Genomic DNA, 18,357 nt, shown 5'->3' with positions numbered 1-18,357 from the left:
ACACAAAAAAAGTATAGGTTGAATGTCTATGAGCTGTGCACTAATTTCTATAAGGTAGGAGTAGAAAAGAGTTTAAAGACTTGGTTCTTGTCATCGCAGAGTTTATAAGCCTGATGGGTCCCACCTGGGAAACCAGAGATTAAGGACTCTTCAGGTAAGAACATTGGTGCACCTGGTTGTTAGTGTGGCTGAGGTTAGGAGATTTCACGAAGGCCACTGTAGACTCTCCCACTAGCTCACAGGGGAACACCACCCAACTCTATGACATACTCCTAAAGCCACAGTTGCATATGCTCCTTTCTTGCTGGGATGCTTACCTGCTCACTCAGCTATGAGAACACAACATCTCAAACATAACGAAAAGCTCGCTCTTAGGATGAAGATAGTTTTTCTTAAAAGAAATTACTTAAGGCAGAAAGCAGCCGTAACTAAACTCTCTTGTGAATATTCTAGAAGGAACATGTTACATTTGTCTGATTTTATTCACCATTTTCAACTTATTTTGGTATCTTACATAAGATCATGTACATTGGCATATAGGTTATAAAAATAATCTTTGGTAAATCTGTTAATAGATCTTTTTATTTCCATTACATAAACCTTTATTTTAAGAGCATTCACCAACAATTTTCTTATTTCATGAATGCAACTATATAGACAACTTTAAAAAAATAAAATGCCTCATTTTTGTTGCATACATTTATTCCTAGGGAGCCTCCCTATAAGTCAAGAGTATTCTTTTAGTCAGAAATATTTCCATTGCTAGAAACATTTTTAGAACAGAACAGATTTTTGCTATTATCATGGCTGCATTAAATGTTACCCTGCATTTTAACTAAAATGGCCAAACATTTTCAAAGGCATCATCCACTACAAGAATCTAAGGTAGTGTGTTCAGAATTCCAAACTCAATTTCTTCAAACACCTGGTCAATTCACAAAACTAAATGAATCAATTCAATTGCTTAATCAGTTAAATCATCTGGCCAGCATAGTCAAAGTGAACCCCCCCAAAGGATAATACGCCCTAATAGAAGCATATGACATCTCCAAAGAACAGTCTGGGCACACAGAAGGGATGGCATTTCCTCTTCCTGATGGTGTCTGCTTAGAGCCCCCTTTTCAAATATTTTTCCTTCTTTACATCATTTCACTCATTTTCTGCAGTCATGGTTTATAGATTTTTTTCCCTTGATGTGAAACAATCTTTGAATACTTGGTATGATTTGAAATCTCAGGTTAAAAATACTCAGAACCTTAACAGCGCATTTGGGCTGATAACAGCCTTTTCCCCTCTGTCTCTTCAGAAATGAGGTACTATTGAGTCCTTGCTCACAGCCACTTCGGGTGGGTCAGCCATTCCTGCTTGCCACTGTGTCTTGGATGATCAACTACTTTCATTTCTTCAGTGAAATGGAACCTGGAAAGTCCTTGAACTGCTACCTCAAACAAGCAGCTTATTACCTATTTCTTTTTCCCACCAGGGCAGGTTTGGTCTGGCTCACATGTGTGAACTAAAACTCTAGAGCACCCCAGAGTTGGGGCTCAGATTCTATCACTCACTGTCATCCAGATCTGGCAGGTTTATGATTCCAGGATTCCAACCGTAGAGACGCAGAAAGCTAAGTGAATGAGAATTTAGTATATATACGGCTGATAGCTTTCTTGCAAGAAGTAAGGAGAGTGTTTAAATACAAGAACCTAGATCCTGAGACACTAAGAGAATCAGAGTGTGAAGTACAACATGTGAAGTCTAATTTTGTATTGCTGGACATCTGCTTAGTGGTTTCATATTATTTTCACATGTCATGTTGGGCTTTCTTCCAAGATGTAATAAAATTAATTAAAGACCCTCCCAAATAAAACTGTCCCCAATATGCTGTGTGCTGTGGCCATTTTAGTGTTTAAAAGTGAAATCATCATCATCTCTTCTATAATGTGGAGCCTGAAAAGACTATGAAATACCAATGGGTATGAGGAGATAAGATGAACAGAAAATAAAATCACCTTCTACTAGGAAAGCAAACACATTCAAAAGGGAGAAGGGGAAGAGTAGTGAAAAAGAGGGACTCAGAAGTGTTAAGGGCTGGTGAATTATTTAGGACAAGTATGTGCAGAGCCAGACAGGAAGATGAGCCTTAGAAAAATCTGATTCAAGAGCTGAAAAACTGGCTGCTATCCAGAGAAAACAGAATAATACGAAATTGATTTAATGAGTAGAGATTAAAGGAGTTAATTATAAAGAACTTGTATAAATAATTATTAAGATGCAAGACGGGACCCTTCCGAGATTTGATAGCTCAATAACACTTTGAAGGCTTGATGATTAAAGTGTACCGCACAGGTGCACTGCCAGAATGCCCACCGTGACAGGAAACGGAGTGTTTACCAAGACATAACACATGATGGGATTAAATTAAAATACATCCAATTGAGCTGAATGTCAAGGAAACCTTTTTTTCCTCCTCCTAAATTTAATAAATAGATCAACTAGATTATGTATTTAGTCTTTGGTGGTGGTGGGAGGGAAGATAGTGAAATATTTGTTGCTAAGGAGATTTAAAATTAGACAGGTGGAGGGTAGGAATAAATATGTCCTGCATTAGACTAAAAGAACACACAGTTTTCCCTTGTCACGTCCATTTTTATGACTCTGACTCCACCCCAGATATGCCAGGGTATTTACTGTTACAGACGTGTAGGTTTTTTATGGTTTGAATTCTTGATTTGTGCAATTAATTGCTTTCTCTTTTCGGTCCAGCGATTTGCTAGAGAAGCAGCGTCAGTGCTTGCCAGTGTGTGGTCCGCGGAAGGCTGCCGCTGCCCTGGTGCTCGGTAACTTCACTGCCTCGCTGAGGCCCTCTTTCAGGCTTAACTGAAAATAGTAACAATAACCCCAGCATTTTTACTGTGATGCTTTCTCTTTATTAAGTAGAAATGTGTAGTTTCTAGGACAGTGCCTAACAAGTTGCAGGCACTAAAACTTTTCTGAATAGATGAAGAGCCAAAAATGAATTTCTTTCCATGTTTGAATGTGCTTTGTGCCCAGCGACGTTAGCTTATAATTCTGTTTTTTAAAATTTCTTGCTTTTTCTCATTAATACAGGGAAAGTTATTCCTAATAGACACCACATCTCATAAATCTCCGACCTTCATTTTCTCCCCGGTGGTACCGCTGCCACACTCACGTGTATGTTGTTCCTTTTCATTTCTAGAAGAGCCACCTGGTTTCCCGAAACAGGGTCAGAGCCTAACACTGTCATTTCACAAGGGCATTGAGCACAATGATACTGTGAAAACTTGGAATCCTCTTCGCATTCATTCTTATTAAGTTTTTTCCTGTTTCCATAAACTTCAAAGAGCCCTGGAAATTTTTCCAGTTTGGGTGGAGCTTCACTTAACTATAAATAACTCTTTGAGGAATATTTAATGATTTTCCATTACTATGCCAATGACACCCATTATATTACTTATGGGACTCTATAGTACGTAGCAAAAATATACATTTTGAAAAGAAATGTACTCTTTCTGCAAATGAAGCTGTGAGATCAACAACCTTGATTTCTAATTCTTAAGTTTATTTCAGAGAAATTTGTAGTGAGAAAAAGGCAAACATTCCCAACTCATCTCTCAGGTAGCCATGAAGTTAACTGTGCAGATGCCTTTCAAATTTTCTCCAGGAAGACCCTCGGAACTGGACCTTGGGGAGGGCAATGCCCACTTTCTGGCTCACTGAAATTTGTTATAGTCAAAATAGGCACACACACTGAAGATCAACTTGGTAGAGTATGTAGTGCTTTTTATATTAAATGCAACTGAAGGTGTCTACCTTATATTTTGACCTCAGTGATTTACTAAAAAAGGCTTTTGGAAAATTTTATACTAAGCACCACTGAATTTTTGTTTTTGTGTTTTTTAAATTAACGATATATGATGTTTGAGGACATTTCTATAGATATTGATGTTAGGCCCTTTGATCAGGAGTATAATATGCCACCTCAATATTCCTTTAATGGGAAAACCAAGTATGACCGGTGCAATTTTGACTTTTCCAGGAATGCAGCCCCCAAGAAATGAGACAAAGACGAGTGTGTGTCCCTTGGGCAACACACACATCCCAGTGTGGGATGCGTGTTCGCACAGCACACTGTGGATGCAGTGAAACAGTTTCCCATCACTATGGATGGCACTTTGCACGTTGACTAGGTTTCCAGTCAGGAGGGCAGGTGGCAAGCTTCTCGATATGAGGAATTCATCACTTCTGTTTGGGTCGTTCTCTCTCAGAACCCTCAGCCCTGCAGCCTGGACTTGCTCGGCAAGTTACGTGGCCCCTGAGCTGACCACGTTGGCTTGAACGTCTGGCAGGAGAAAGGGAAGAGACTAACCACCTGAGGCACAACCACCGATTTAATCTTTGGTGCTGCTTAATCCCACCTCCCCAGTCCTTTCTTTTGATCGTTATATTTGTCCAAATCGCATTTGGATCATCTTTGGATCCTAAGATTCATGGGACACCAATGCAGCCAAGCCCGCTGTACTCCCTGCTCTCTCCAGCCCTGCCCTTTATCCTGTCCAGTAAGCATTAAAACTGGTAAAAACCACGGCCCCACCACAGCAAGCACCTGAGTACACATTTTACCAGTCATCCTGTGATACAGGTTGAATTAGTTTATGTAGAACAAGCCATGAACACTTTAGTGTGGAAAAATAGTATTATATAAAGCTTAATATTAAACATTATGAAAAAATACATATTTACAGAAGGAACTACAAAATACAACTATGTACAATAATATCTGTTACCTTTAAATTACATAAATTCTTTAAAATTCTCCAGATTAATAAATTATACATAGTATCAACAGAAATAGCTGGCACCTCTGTAGGGCATGAAGCAAGTTTTTAAAAAGAAATCACACAGTGAATAGTTTTGATCCAGAAGATCTCCGGGTGCATTCTCAATGTCTTGAATAACCCGCATCTGAAAGGAAGGACACCAGAATTAGAGGCTGTAGCAGGGTGTGTCACAGTTGTCTGTTCTGTTTATGAAAATGACAAATGGCAAAGACTCGCAGAAACGATGGAAACTCAATATGGTTTAGGATGAGACCGTCCCAGGTCATTGCATTCAGAACCATAGAGTACTAGAATTGGAAAGGACTACTGATTCCAGTCTATCCCTTCTGGTTTTACAGATGAGCCCAGAGACCCAGAGAGGCACAGAAACTCACTCAGGGTTACACGGCTTGTGAATGCTAGTTAGTTCCAGAGCTAGTTCCTGAATCCTAATTTTCAGATGCCTGAAGCTAACCATACCATAGTTAGCTTCTTTCAGGAGCACCCAAGATCACACTAAAGAAAGACTCTTAAACAAGTCAAAACAATACAAAGGAACCTCCAAGATCCTCCAGAGTCCCCCTCCAGCCTGGAGCTTCTTAAAGAATCTGCCATGCAAAAACCTCAGTTTACTATACAGATAAATTAGGGGGTAATTGTTTACAAAACAAAAGGATTATCTGATTTACAAAGAACTCCCTTAAGTAGCAGCCCTCTTATGTATGGGTGCTTTACAGGTTATTAACTAGTTAACATACTGGCTAGGTGGTTGGGTACAGAGGGTGCAGAGAACTAAATAAAACTGAAGAGCATTTAGAAATGGTGATAAAAGAGCTCTAAAATAATGTTTGTCCCCCCCAAAAAAAATCTATAGGTGGATATTAGTCCATGTGGCAAGAAACTGAAACTTACGACAACAGCTACATGAGTGAACATCTTGAAGTGAGCACTCCAGCCCCAGTCAAGCCTTCAGATGACTGTAGCCCTGGCCAATGTCTTGACTGCAACCTCATGAGAGACCCTGGGCCAGAACCACTCAGCTAAGCCCCTCCCAAATTCCTGATCTACAGAAACTATGAGATAATAAATATAGAGGTAAGCTGCTAAGTTTTGGGGTAATTTGTTAGCTGGTAATAAATAACTAATACAATGTAACTTCAAATTTGCAATTAGCCAATGTGATAAATTAGATCTTAATGATGGTCCTGAGTAGGAAAAGGCAGACCCTTCACGTGTCAATTAACTATTGTCTGATCAAAGCAGTGCCTTACAAAGTTTATACATTTTTTTCTACTGAATTTATCATTTAGAAAATGTTACATGCTTGTTCTAGGAAATTTAGAAAAAACATAAAATGGAAGAAAAATCATGTATTATTTTACTGCTCAGAGAAATTTATTTTAGTATTGTGGTATATTTCTTTCCAGTCTTTTTTTTCCCCTTATGTGTTGTTTTTGTTTGTTTTATGTTCTTCTTTTCTTACTTAACTTATTTATGAGAATATCTATACTATTATAATATCCTTAAAAATATCATTCTTAATGACTGCATCATGTTCTACTCAGTGAATGCACTGTGGTGTACTTAGTCCTCCACTGTTAAACATTTAGATTTTTTCACTCAGACCTTTAACTATGAAAAGCTTCATGCATAAAGCTTTTGCAGTACTTAGGGTGGCAGTAGAAATACTGGGTGAAAAGAACATATTAAGGACCTTGATACACATGGCCAAGTTCTTCTCCAAAGGGATTTTACAATTTGAACTCCCAGTTGCTATTTCAAAGCATCCTCCTTAGCAGTGAGCCTTATCCCTTAGAAATGTTAAGCCAAGTCCTGAGTAGAGGGCACCCCAGGCCTAGGAAGAGATACCACGTGAAATCTGTGCTCCACTATGGGGGCTCTCCTCCCCACTCTGCCTCTCTTCCTGTTGCCACTTTGTGAGGGCCTCTCCCTCAAGCCTTTGGGTAGAAGAAGAGATGCGTGGTGCACGTTGGAAAAGCTTGAGGTTTTTAATGGTTTCCAGATCCACTGTATTTCAATAAGTAAACTCATAAATTAGTGAAGTAAGTTCCTACCTCTGTGATACTCTGGATTCACATTTTCGTAGATTGGAAACAAGGGGTTTTCTTGTTCACTCCGTAGCTTCCTTGCTCTGAGAACATCTCTTACACACTGATGTAGGTATACATACTGACACTATGAAAAGGCAGAAGACATGTCAGAGGAAGGCAAATTTTCAAGCATAAGAAAGACAAGGGGGGCTTCCCTGGTGGTGCAGTGGTTACGAATCTGCTTGCCAATGCAGGGTACATGGGTTTGAGCCCTGGTCCGGGAAGATACCACATGCCGCGGAGCAACTAAGCCCGTGCGCCACAACTTCTGAGCCTGAGCGCCTAGAGCCAGTGCTCCATAACAAGAGAAGCCACCGCAATGGGAAGCCCGCGCACCACAACGAAGAGTAGCCCCCGCTCACCACAACTAGAGAAAACCAGTGTGCAGCAATGAAGACCCAATGTAGCCAAAAATAAATAAAATAAAATAAATTAATTAAAAAAAAAAAGAAAGACAAGGGACTCTCACCAAACCTCAACAGTAATGGGATTCTATATGGTTAGCAAATTTCTTGATTATCCCTTCACTAATGGTCTCTAGTATGTAGAAGAGTGACTGCTTTCTATTACCACAGAGGATAGAATAATGATAATGGGCAGAGAGGTGGTGTGTATTCATCTTTTTTTCTGTACGTGCGTATTTAGAGTATGTTCTGTGAGGGCCTACAACTATGTCGGGCCATAGTAGGTCCTCCACAAATAGTTATTAAATATACAAATGAATGCCAAACATTGTGCAATGCATTTTACATAAATTATCTCATTTGATTATTTTGACAACCTCGTATAGTAGATATAATCATCCCTATGAGTGGAGACTCAGAGAAGTTAAGTAACTTCTCCAAAGTCACATAGCTGAGAAATGGGACCCTAGGATTTAATCCTGGGTGTGTGAGCCCAAACTTCATGTCTTTTTCACTACACCAGTTTTCTTAGATGAAACCTAATTTCGTTGCATTGTTGAATGAGAAAATCATTTCACTGCATACTGTGCTATTTCATTCCCTTTTTGGGGGGGGAGTATGGTGAGAAAAAGGAGGTGTATACAATAGGTGTGTATATCTTGGTTCTCTCAGCATCTGAGTCTGACTAATGGAAGAATCTCAAACATGTTGGCTGACTGCAGAAAACCACAGAGGCTTACACAGTGAGGATAGACCCACCTGTCAGCTATCTGGAAGCTATTTTTTTTTTTTTTTTGCTGTCCCTTTGGAGAAGGTTGTGTTCTCCTTTGTGCAGCTTTTCTTTATTTTAGGAAATGCTTAAATTCTTTACAAATAGAATGATATTTTAAAATATTTTTATGCATGGTCTGCCGACGATGGCTCTGCTTCAAGAGATGAGAATTCTTTTAGTTCAAATTTCTAAGCTGCTTCGACACCTTTCCTTGGGTCAGAATTTGAGCGAAGAGTTAACCAGAGGTAATGTTTAAAATGAGTTATAAAGAACAAGACAAAACTAAATTTCAGCCAAATTTTAAGCTATGAAATCTGGTCACATATCAGAGTTATTTTCATAAAAAGAGTCATGGACTAATTCAGCACACTTTCATTTCGACCTGTATGAAACAAGTCTAACCTGAATTTTTGAAGCAAGTATTGTAAGCAGAATTTAAATATAATTATGTGTTTGTGTGAGAAAGTGACAAATTTTGTGTTGCTTTGAAGCCTTATCAGACTCTCCTAGATTGGAAAAGCAGTTTCTGTCTCCTCTGAATGTCTGTATGACCCATTTACCAGGGCATAGTGATATGGGTCTGGTTGTTGTTGACCTAAGTTACCATTTGGGTGCAGGAGCATGGTGCGTCTTGTCTGTGGTTTAGAAACTAACTCCTTTGAAATAGAAACAAGTATAGAAGAGTCAGTGTTTTGGTGACCAAAAGGACACCACAAAGACCTCCATTGACAACAGAAGCTCAGCCATAGGCGGCCAAACTTGTGCATTGGGCCCCCTTCCTTACTACCAACCGAGCTGTCTAATAAGGGAATGAATGTCTGTGTAACCTTAGTGCTCAGCCTTGGGCTCTCTCAGTGACACAGCACTGCTCAGATGAGGGACCCTGGGCTCGCAGTCTGCCACCAGCTGGTCTAGATGGGGATCTCAGTTTCCCCATCTGTAAAACAAGGAGAGCAAGGTCTCTTCTACGGCTAACATCTTTTGACTATTAATGGTTTGTATTAGACTTTGTATTGCTGTCAATTAGATGGATATTGAAAAACATTACTAGACCCTATGTTTAAGGTGATCCATGTGGTCAGCTTTAGAGTATTTTCAAGGTGTGAGACACAAAGGGAGACTATAAAATCTTACGTCATCAATGATCTTTAAAAGTGGACAAGTATTTATTTTTATGTGTTGGCACTAGGCATTGCCCCTGGTTGCATGGTCATCTACTCATGGGACCTCATCATATAGGTCTGGTATAATCATTAGATTAGGATATTTCAAAGAAACCAATCAATCATAAGTGAGGCCTGTGTTAATATTAATAACTATTCTCTGCATTTCTGCTCACAAACTGAGCTCACTTGTTATGAGTGTTTCATGACACCGTGATCTTGAAAATTCAAGAAGGGTACTCGCCTGAAAATGGTTTTCAGTATAGGCAATCATTTTTGTCATCTTGAAAACAATCTACCAAATTATAGACTGACACTTCCCTGTTTTCTCCCATCCAAAGCATAATTCATATTTTCAATTCTACTGGGATATTAAATGAGTTTGAGAACTTAGAGTTTGGCTGTGAATGAGCTCTTGTACCTCTATGCTACGACTTATTAATAAATTCTTCAACAATGATCCACCCTGGGCTTTGAAACCAGTTAAAATTCATTAATTTGCCTTGTCTTAAATATAAATTCTTCTTTTCCCAACAGAATACCCCTCTGAAAATGATTACTACTAAAACCTTCAGATTGTTAATGTGCTTCCCACTTTCTTTTTTTTCTTGTTGTGAATTCCTTTATTCTTTATTCACATTTCATCTCTCTTCTTTGTTCTTGGATCTTTAAATCTTAAAGGCAGTTACAATACTTGACCTAGTAATAATGACAGTTCATGTTCTTCAGTCAAATACTGGGTCTATCCTACTGGTAAGGGCAATACTTTGATCGTTTCTTTTGGAAAACATACAGTCAAATCGGAGTGCAAGAAAGCATTAAACTTTAGAATCAAAATCTACCCTGAATTTCTCCCTAGCATGTGCTTTATTAAAACTTTCCTTTATTATTATTATTTTTTTGTTGTTGTGCTTCTCTCTCTTTTTTTTTTTTTAACATCTTTATTGGAGTATAATTGCTTTACAATGGTGTGTTAGTTTCTGCTGTACAACAAAGTGAATCAGCTATATGTATACATATATCCCCATATCTCCTCCCTCTTGTGTCTCCCTCCCACCCTCCCTATCCCACCCCGCTAGGTGGTCACAAAGCACAGAGCTGATCTCCCTGTGCTATGCAGCTGCTTCCCACTAGCCATCCATTTCACATGTGGTAGTGTATATATGTCAGTGCTACTCTCTCACTTCGTCCCAGCTTACCCTTCCCCCGCCCCATGCCCTCAAGTTCATTCTCTACGTCTGAGTCTTTATTCCTGTCCTGCCCCTAGGTTCATCAGAACCATTTTTTTTTTTAGATTCCATATATATGTGTTAGCATATGGTATTTGTTTTTCTCTTTCTGACTTACTTCACTCTGTATGACAGACTCTAGGTCCATCCACCTCACTACAAATAACTCAATTTTGTTTCCTTTTATGGCCGAGTAATATTCCATTGTATATATGTGCCATGTCTTCTTTATCCATTCATCTGTCGGTGGACACTTAGGTTGCTTCCATGTCCTGGCTACTGTAAATAGTGCTGCAATGAACATTGGGGTACATGTCTCTTTTTGAATTATGGTTTTCTCAGGGTATAGGCCCAGTAGTGGGATTGCTGGGTCATATGGTAGTTCTATTTTTAGTTTTTTAAAGAACCTCCATACTGTTCTCCATAGTGGCTGTATCAATTTACATTCCTACCAACAGTGCAAGAGTGTTCCCTTTTCTCCACACCCTCTCCAGCATTTATTGTTTGTAGATTTTTTTTGATGATGGCCGTTCTGACCGGTGTGAGGTGATACCTCATTGTCCCACTTTATTCTTAACGAAAAGTAGATAAAGTCTAATGTATGAACTTCACATCATAAAAGATCATTTTTCCTATGTCCAGCAAGCTGGTGAAGTCTTAGTTCCATTCAATTTCACCAATAGCTGTAGTACGAGATAATATTTATAGGATTGTACTTATAGCCTTTCATGGTCTCTGAATGCACAGTTTAGCAGAGGGGCAGGTATGTGAACAAATAACTATAAAGTGATAAACATAAGACAGAATTGTTTATAAAGCTTCATACATGAGAAGAAGCCATCAGGTTCACTTTGGGGGGAGGAAAATATGGAGCTAGAGAGAAAAGGCAACATTTGTTAAGAATTTGAGCAAAGAAATAGGACATTCCAAATGATGTAAATCACATGAAAGTGCAAATATATTCTGAAAACTGTGAGGAGTCTAGTGTAGTTAAACTGTAGGGTGCATAGGTCATGGGAAACTCCCAGGACAATCCCCCAAACGAGCACCGAGTCCCATAACATCACACTGTTTCCTCCTCGTGGGGAGCAGATGCGATTGACGGACGGTGACTCTCACCTATTGTTCTTTAACAAGTTATTGCTCCGTCCGAGTGTCTCTCCCAGAGTCAGGCTGCAAACATGCCCCAAGAAGGAGGGACACACTCGCAGCTAAAAGAAGGAGGGACACACTCGCAGCTAAAAGAAGGAGGGACACACTCGCCAACTCCCTGTCTAATGCCTCCTTGTTTAGAAACCTTTGCTCTTTAATATATTTATCAAAACTTGTGAAGCCCTGCACCCCTTTGTCTCTCAAATAAGGTAGAACAAAGTTGAGGTTGACTCTCTCTGTGGATCCAGAAAAGTAATACAGGGGATGTCAGAATGTCCTTTTTCCTTTGCTGGAACCGTCACCCACAAGGGCTCAGCTGTGGATCGCACCCCTTTGCACTCAGAACCAAGTGAGCGGTGCCGGTTCTGAGCATCTGAGACTGTAGAAGGAGCCCACCTTCAGCAGAGCCTTCAAGCAAGACAGATAATATCTGGATATTGTTTGGGATTTTGTTTGATAGAGAAAAAAGGAAAGAGAAAATTTCTATCTTATTGCAATCTTTATTCAGCATGATCAAAAGAATTGTTGATTCTGGCCCAGAGAGGGAAACCTTCCTTAATTTTGACAGACCCTAAAACAGTGGGGATGGGTGGTGTTAGGACATGAAACTGGGGAAGTAAGTTGGAACCAGGCTACGAAGAGCTTGAACTTCATTTTAAAGCAATGAAGAGCTTTCCACGATTTTTATGCAGGGAGTTGACACAACGAGAGAGCACTTGGTGGTGGCAGTGGTGATGGAGCTGTTAGGGCAGAAGCTAGAGGCAGGAGAGCCACAAGGAGGCTACTGCGAAGGCCCGCTGGGAGTTAGTAAAGGGCTGGGCAAGGGTGGGGCGAGAGACTAGAACAAGGAGAAAGATGCTTGGTAGAATGCACAGGGCTTAGTCACTGCTCGGATGTGACTACAGGAACTGTGGGAACAGAAGTCAGATCCCCAACCAGGGATCGAACCTGGGCCCCCTGCAATGGAAGCACGGAGTCCTAACCACTGCACCGCCAGGGAAGTCCCTGTTGTTTGTGTTTTTAAAGAAAGATAATGAGTTCGGTTTTGAGGGTTCTGAGTTGGAGATGAGATGACTGTAAGGCTTCCTGGTGGAACTGTCCGGGAGGCAGGTACTCAGGTGAATGCTGGGGAAGGAGAATGAGATTTGGGAGATTTGAGCGTCTATGTGGTTCCCAGAGCCATGGGAGTGGAGGACATCACGAAGAATGAAGATGGAGAGAAAGAAGAGCTGTGCCTTGAGGACAGACCCTTGGGAACTCGAACACTGAAAAGGCAGGCGGAAGAACAAGAACCATAGAATCCGCAGAGAGGTTAGGAGGAGAAGGGGAAGAGAATAGTGGAAAGAGGAGTTATGTCCAAGGAGGAGAGAGAGCTTTGGCATATCGTGTTACCCCTGCCCTGGAAGTCAGCCAGTGATATTTACAGTAGGGGTGACTGCTCTTTGCCAAAATGCGTCTCCAGAGTTCTGAGCAGGTGTACAGAAGTGATACATGGCCCAAGAAGCTCTGACAATAACCAGGGAGCCTGACCCCCCCCACACACCCTTTGCGATTACTTATAATGTGATAATCTCCTCTTCCCCAAATTACAAATTAAGTATGGTTTGAGTTTGTGAAAATGAAAACAGATTAATAATGGAACATTGATGCTGACTTTTTAGCAGCATAATTGTAGGATATTTGTTCATTCATTTAATAGATTAAAAAAAATATTGAGGTTAGAGCAAAGGAAAACAAGTTCCTACCCTCTAGGAACTCGTAGTCTTGTGGAAAAAGCTGAAGGAAAACAATTATGATGTAGTGTGATATAATTCTACAACCCTTAATTAAAGAACAGAGCTAGACAGCGGTCATCAGTGGCTGCCAAAACCGTTAAGCGAAAGGCTGATGGGAAATGTTATAGTGGATGAGCATTGTCATTTCATCAGCATGGAGAAGAGACACAGGCAGGAAGTGTCTCCTGATATGATGCAACAGGAAGTACTCAGCACCACCCATGAAGCATGTGGTGGTAAAAAGGAACCTAGACTTAATGAAGTCTCTAGATCTAATGACCCACTGACAAAAATTATGGGAAATAGAGGAATACATTACCTTACATTATGAAAAATGGAATACATTATGAGAAAGCAGTCAGCCACATTCAGAACGTGGGAAAAATCTATGGAAAATGAACTGATTTCTTTAACAAATAAATGGCACAGAAAACAAATCAGAGGGAGGACTGTTATAGATGAAAAGGAATTTAAAAGAGACTTCAACCAAACGCAATGTATGGACTTTGGACTCTAATGCAAACTAAGTGAAAGAAGCAATTTTTGAGATAATTAGGGATATTTTAACACTGACTAGATATTAGATGATATTAAGGGATTATGATTAAAATTGTAAGGTGTGATTATGGTATTGTGGTCATGATTTTTAAAGAGTCCTTAACTGTAAAAAAATATATATATAACTGTAAAAATATATAGGTAATAAAATATATAATATTAATAATGCATAATATATAAATATATAAAATATAAAAATATATTATATTAAATATATATGTTTTTAAATACACAGTATTAGTAGGATTTGCTTTAAAATATTCCAATGAGGTCATGAGCTGGGGGAACAGTGTATGTGGGCTATAAATGCAAAAAGAACACAGAATACTGATAACTGTAGAGACTGGGGTTTGGGTATGGACATTCATTATACTATTTTCCCTAGTTTCATGTATTTTTTTAAAATTTCATAATAAAATATTTAAAATTTTATTATGGAATTGGAGACAGAGGGTCCTGGGTGTGGGCACTGCCTGTACGAGGCAATGATGACAGTGTTTTCCCGAACGTGTAACAGAATATGAGGATCTGCAGGATATTAATATGTGCTGTACAACAAGGGGATCCGGGGGCTTCCCTGGTGGCACAGTGGTTGGGAATCCGCCTGCCAATGAAGGGGATACGGGTTCGAGCCCTGGTCCGGGAAGATCCCACGTGCCACGGAGCAACTAAGCCCGTGCACCACAACTACTGAGCCTGCGTTCTAGAGCCCGTGCTCCGCAACAAGAGAGAAGCCACCGCAATGAGAAGCCCGTGCACTGCAACGAAGAGTAGCCCCTGCTCACTGCAACTAGAGAAAGCCCGCGTGTAGCAACGAAGACCCAATGCAGCCAAAAACAAATATAAATAAATAAATAAATAAATTTATTTAAAAAAAGAAGGGAATCTGGGGGTCAAAGCAGTTTCAGAAGTAGTGAGCTCAACCAAGCTCGGGGGGAGCCTTTGTTGCAGGACATCTCCATTTTGTGGAGCATGGCCACCTGCACAGCTTTCATGTATCCTGTGACTCTAACAGGGGACATGGTAGCATGTAGAACTTTTCCCCTTTTTGACCATGGGCATTTTTTTTTTTTTTTTTAATAGAGGACTTTGTAGTGTTACTTGGGAAACACAAAGGCAAGAGAACTTGGGCCTGGTAAGGCAATGATACAGGGGAATGACAGGCTTGGTCTGTCTGGGGACATAGATTTGACTCTGAGGCTGTGGGGCAGGGCACTTGGGGCTTAGGGCTTGTGATTCTCCAGAACAGGGTTCAAGTCCCAGCTCAGCCACTTCATAACTGTGCAAAGCCCTTTAGCCTCTCAACTTCAGTTTTCTAGCCTGGAAATGGAAAATAATACTTCTCTCATCTGGTTTTTTTTTGGTGAAAATTTAATGAGATAACATGTTCAGAAATGCCCTGCAAATGTCAAAGGACTGTATAAATGGAAGCATTTATCCTTCACAATTAACGTACACTCTTTGGTGTGGGGTTGCAGCTGGGGTGGGCTGAAGGAGAGAAGAGATTAGAATCTGTTTCCTCTTTACTAACGTAAGTTCTTGCGCTCAATCACCAACCTATCTTAAAATGACCTTCATGATGAACTAACTGACTTTTCCCCATGTTAATGCATTGATTAAAAAAAAAATTCATTTTTCTTCCTACCCACCTAACAAAGATGGGCAACCAGTTCAGTAAAGATAAGAATATACATCATCCTCAAGGTCACTGAAATTTGTTTCAAAATAAAAAGTGCTAGAAAACATCAATATTCAATTCTCTTTCTTCTCCTAACGAGTCATAGTTCTTTCCCCTTATCAGATTAAAGCCCTGGACATTTTCCAGGAGGGAGACAGACAGGCTGGTCTGTGTCCTTCAGCCGAACTCTTACCTCGGTCTGGACCATGTGAACCCTGTGAAGTCTTAGGTCATGCACTGCTCCATAAATGTCCACAGAATCTTTGGAATCTAATTGCTGGAGGATTCGGTCCAATGCGATAAAGGTTCCAGTCCTACCCACACCGGCACTAGAAGAGAGCGTAAAGAAAGACTGAGCCTTTTTATTAAACTGGCCTTTCTGGACTGCATCCAGAGACTCTAGCACAATCTTTCCTTTCCCTTCCAAGTTAGAGGAGACTATAGGAATACTTCTTTCTCTCAATGTGCTCTCTCAAAGAAATATAACCAAGGCTCTGGCCTTCCATCCTTCCTCCTTCCTTCCTCCATCTTCCCACCCCACCAGAGGTAAGGACTTGCTGTGTATCATTTCCACGCATGCTTTCATACTCTTCCTATATTCATGTAAATCCACACACAATATATTGTTTTAGTGTGTTTCAAAAATTTACTAAAATGGTAACACGTTTTATGTATTCTTTTGCTAACATTTCTATTGAATATTGTTTTTTGAAATTTGTCTACATTGTTACATGTAGATCTGATTTCTTTTATAGAGTTCATAAACACCACTAATCCATTCCCTACCGATAGACAGTGAGATCATTTTTAGTTTTTCTCTATTACAAATTGTGTTGCAGTGAACATCATTGTGCACATGTGTGGGGATTTCTCAAGGGTAGATATCTAGAAGCAGAACTGCTGGATCATAGCAATATGAACACCTTCAGCTTTACCAGGGATTGTCAAATTGCTCCCTAAAATAATGGCATAACCTGGGGATTTTTGATGCACATATTTATAAGATAAAGAAGAACAGTTTTTCAGTGGTATTGGGTGAAAATGCCTGCCATTCTTTAGAAAGCAGGAAGCTCTTGAGAGCCTCACATTCCTATTAAAAGCATCAGGGTTCCAATGACATAGAAAAGCAGGGCTCCTAGGGTGCTGGGCAGATTTGGAGAAAATGAGTACATTTGACATTTCTCTTACTGTAGCAATTCCCTGCTCTTCATTTATTAGTGCCATTCAGTTAGGGCTATCAGAGTGTTTCTGCAAACATTAATTAGCTAAACACCAGGCTCCCCAGGGAGAAAGAGAGTGAGAGACTGCTTGTTAGCTTGATTTTATGCACGTACAGACTGAAGCAAAGAGAAGTCAAGAGAGAACAGAAATTTAAGAGCAAAACTGGGTTGCCACATATGGCAAGTGCCACTTGACCCGGCAGGAAGTCTAGAGCAGGGATCCTGAGGCTGGTTAGGGTTTACACAGGTGGAGGAGAGAGAGAAGGCCATTCCAAGGAGTGAGAATGGTAAGAGGCAAGGATGAGTGTGAGCGGTTTCCTCCCCGGCTACGGTGGCAGGGGAGTCTCTGGGAATTTGGACTGGGGGGTGAGATGGGGCCTAATTATGGGGGACCTGGCAGTCACATAAGAACTTTGCATTTGCTATAGTAGGAAAAAGAGCAAGAGGGAGAGAAAGATGGAGAGTGAGGGTGAGAGACAGTGCAAAGGAGCGAGGTTGGGGAGGAGTGGGTGGAAGAAGAACATCCCCTGGGCCTCTGTAGGCTGGTGGGGTAGACAAATCCTGCAGCCACTAGATTCTTCAGGCTTACACCCTTATTTATACTCCCAGCTGCCACTTTGCTGGCCCCGGGGGGCGGAGTACCTGCAGTGCACCGCGGTGGGCCCGGCCCCCGGCGTCCTGTTGATGTAGTCCCTGACAGTTCTCACAAACTGGATCAGGGACTGTGTGGTCTCCGGGACTCCGTGGTCCGGCCACACTGTATAGTGAAAGTGGCGGATGAGTCTGTGGGCATCCAGCTGTTCCTCCTGTAAGAGCAGAGCGACTAATAAGAGGCGTGGCCCGAGGCAAACCTTCAGATTTGACAACCGTGCCCATGCAGGGGTTCCTGTGAGTGAAACTACAGGAGAAGGAACCAGCAGAAAATAGGATTCACGGGTGTTCTTCATCTGCCCAAGCTGCGTTATTCAACGAAGTCAAACAAACCAACATACGCTGCATATCCGAAACTCCCGGATGGTCCACTCGGGCAGCACGGACTCCGAGAGCATCTGCAGGATGAGGTCCCCGTAGTAGAGGGAATCCTGGTCCGCTGGCCAGTAATGGTCACACTTTACCTAGAGGAAGGCGGGCAGAAAAAAAAAGTGAGTCCGGAAACGCGCCTCCTCCACGAACCTGTGCTTTCCCTCCTCGAAACGTCTTCCTGAGCTGGAATCCAGGGTGAGGTGCTAAGGCGATTTGACGATCTTTTTTGCACTAACCTGCTCATGGCCAGGGCTGAAGTTGGGCTGCTGCTCCAAGTGAAGGAGAGACACCGTTCAAGGAGCAAACCCCCCCAACCCTCGGATTCATTTTCCTTTCAGGTTCAGTGTGCTATGGCTTGAGTTTTTGTTGATTTCCTCAGCATTTCAATTCCACTAGCACATAAGCCATGTCTCACAATTTCTCGGTTTTGTTTGTTT

At 40.9% G+C, this 18,357-nt stretch overlaps 1 protein-coding gene across 2 annotated transcripts in view; it reads right to left on the bottom strand.

Moving 5' to 3' along the window:
* Window positions 1-497: 497 nt before the first annotated feature.
* PTPRB (protein tyrosine phosphatase receptor type B) overlaps window positions 498-18,357 on the bottom strand; it is a 117,929-nt gene continuing 100,069 nt past the window's right edge. For both annotated transcript variants that reach the window (XM_082422673.1, XM_082422674.1), the window contains 5 exons: window positions 17,890-18,012; window positions 17,540-17,703; window positions 15,871-16,006; window positions 6,911-7,031; window positions 498-4,980 (listed from right to left, as the gene is read on the bottom strand). In XM_082422673.1, the coding sequence (XP_082278799.1) occupies window positions 4,958-4,980; window positions 6,911-7,031; window positions 15,871-16,006; window positions 17,540-17,703; window positions 17,890-18,012 (567 nt within the window). In that variant the 3' untranslated portion in view covers window positions 498-4,957. The remainder of the gene's footprint in view (window positions 4,981-6,910; window positions 7,032-15,870; window positions 16,007-17,539; window positions 17,704-17,889; window positions 18,013-18,357) is intronic.

The sequence above is a fragment of the Balaenoptera physalus genome (assembly GCF_965194825.1).
Source record: "Balaenoptera physalus genome assembly, chromosome: 13".
NCBI classification, from domain to species: Eukaryota; Metazoa; Chordata; class Mammalia; order Artiodactyla; family Balaenopteridae; genus Balaenoptera; species Balaenoptera physalus.
This window is presented reverse-complemented; position numbering and strand designations above follow the sequence as displayed.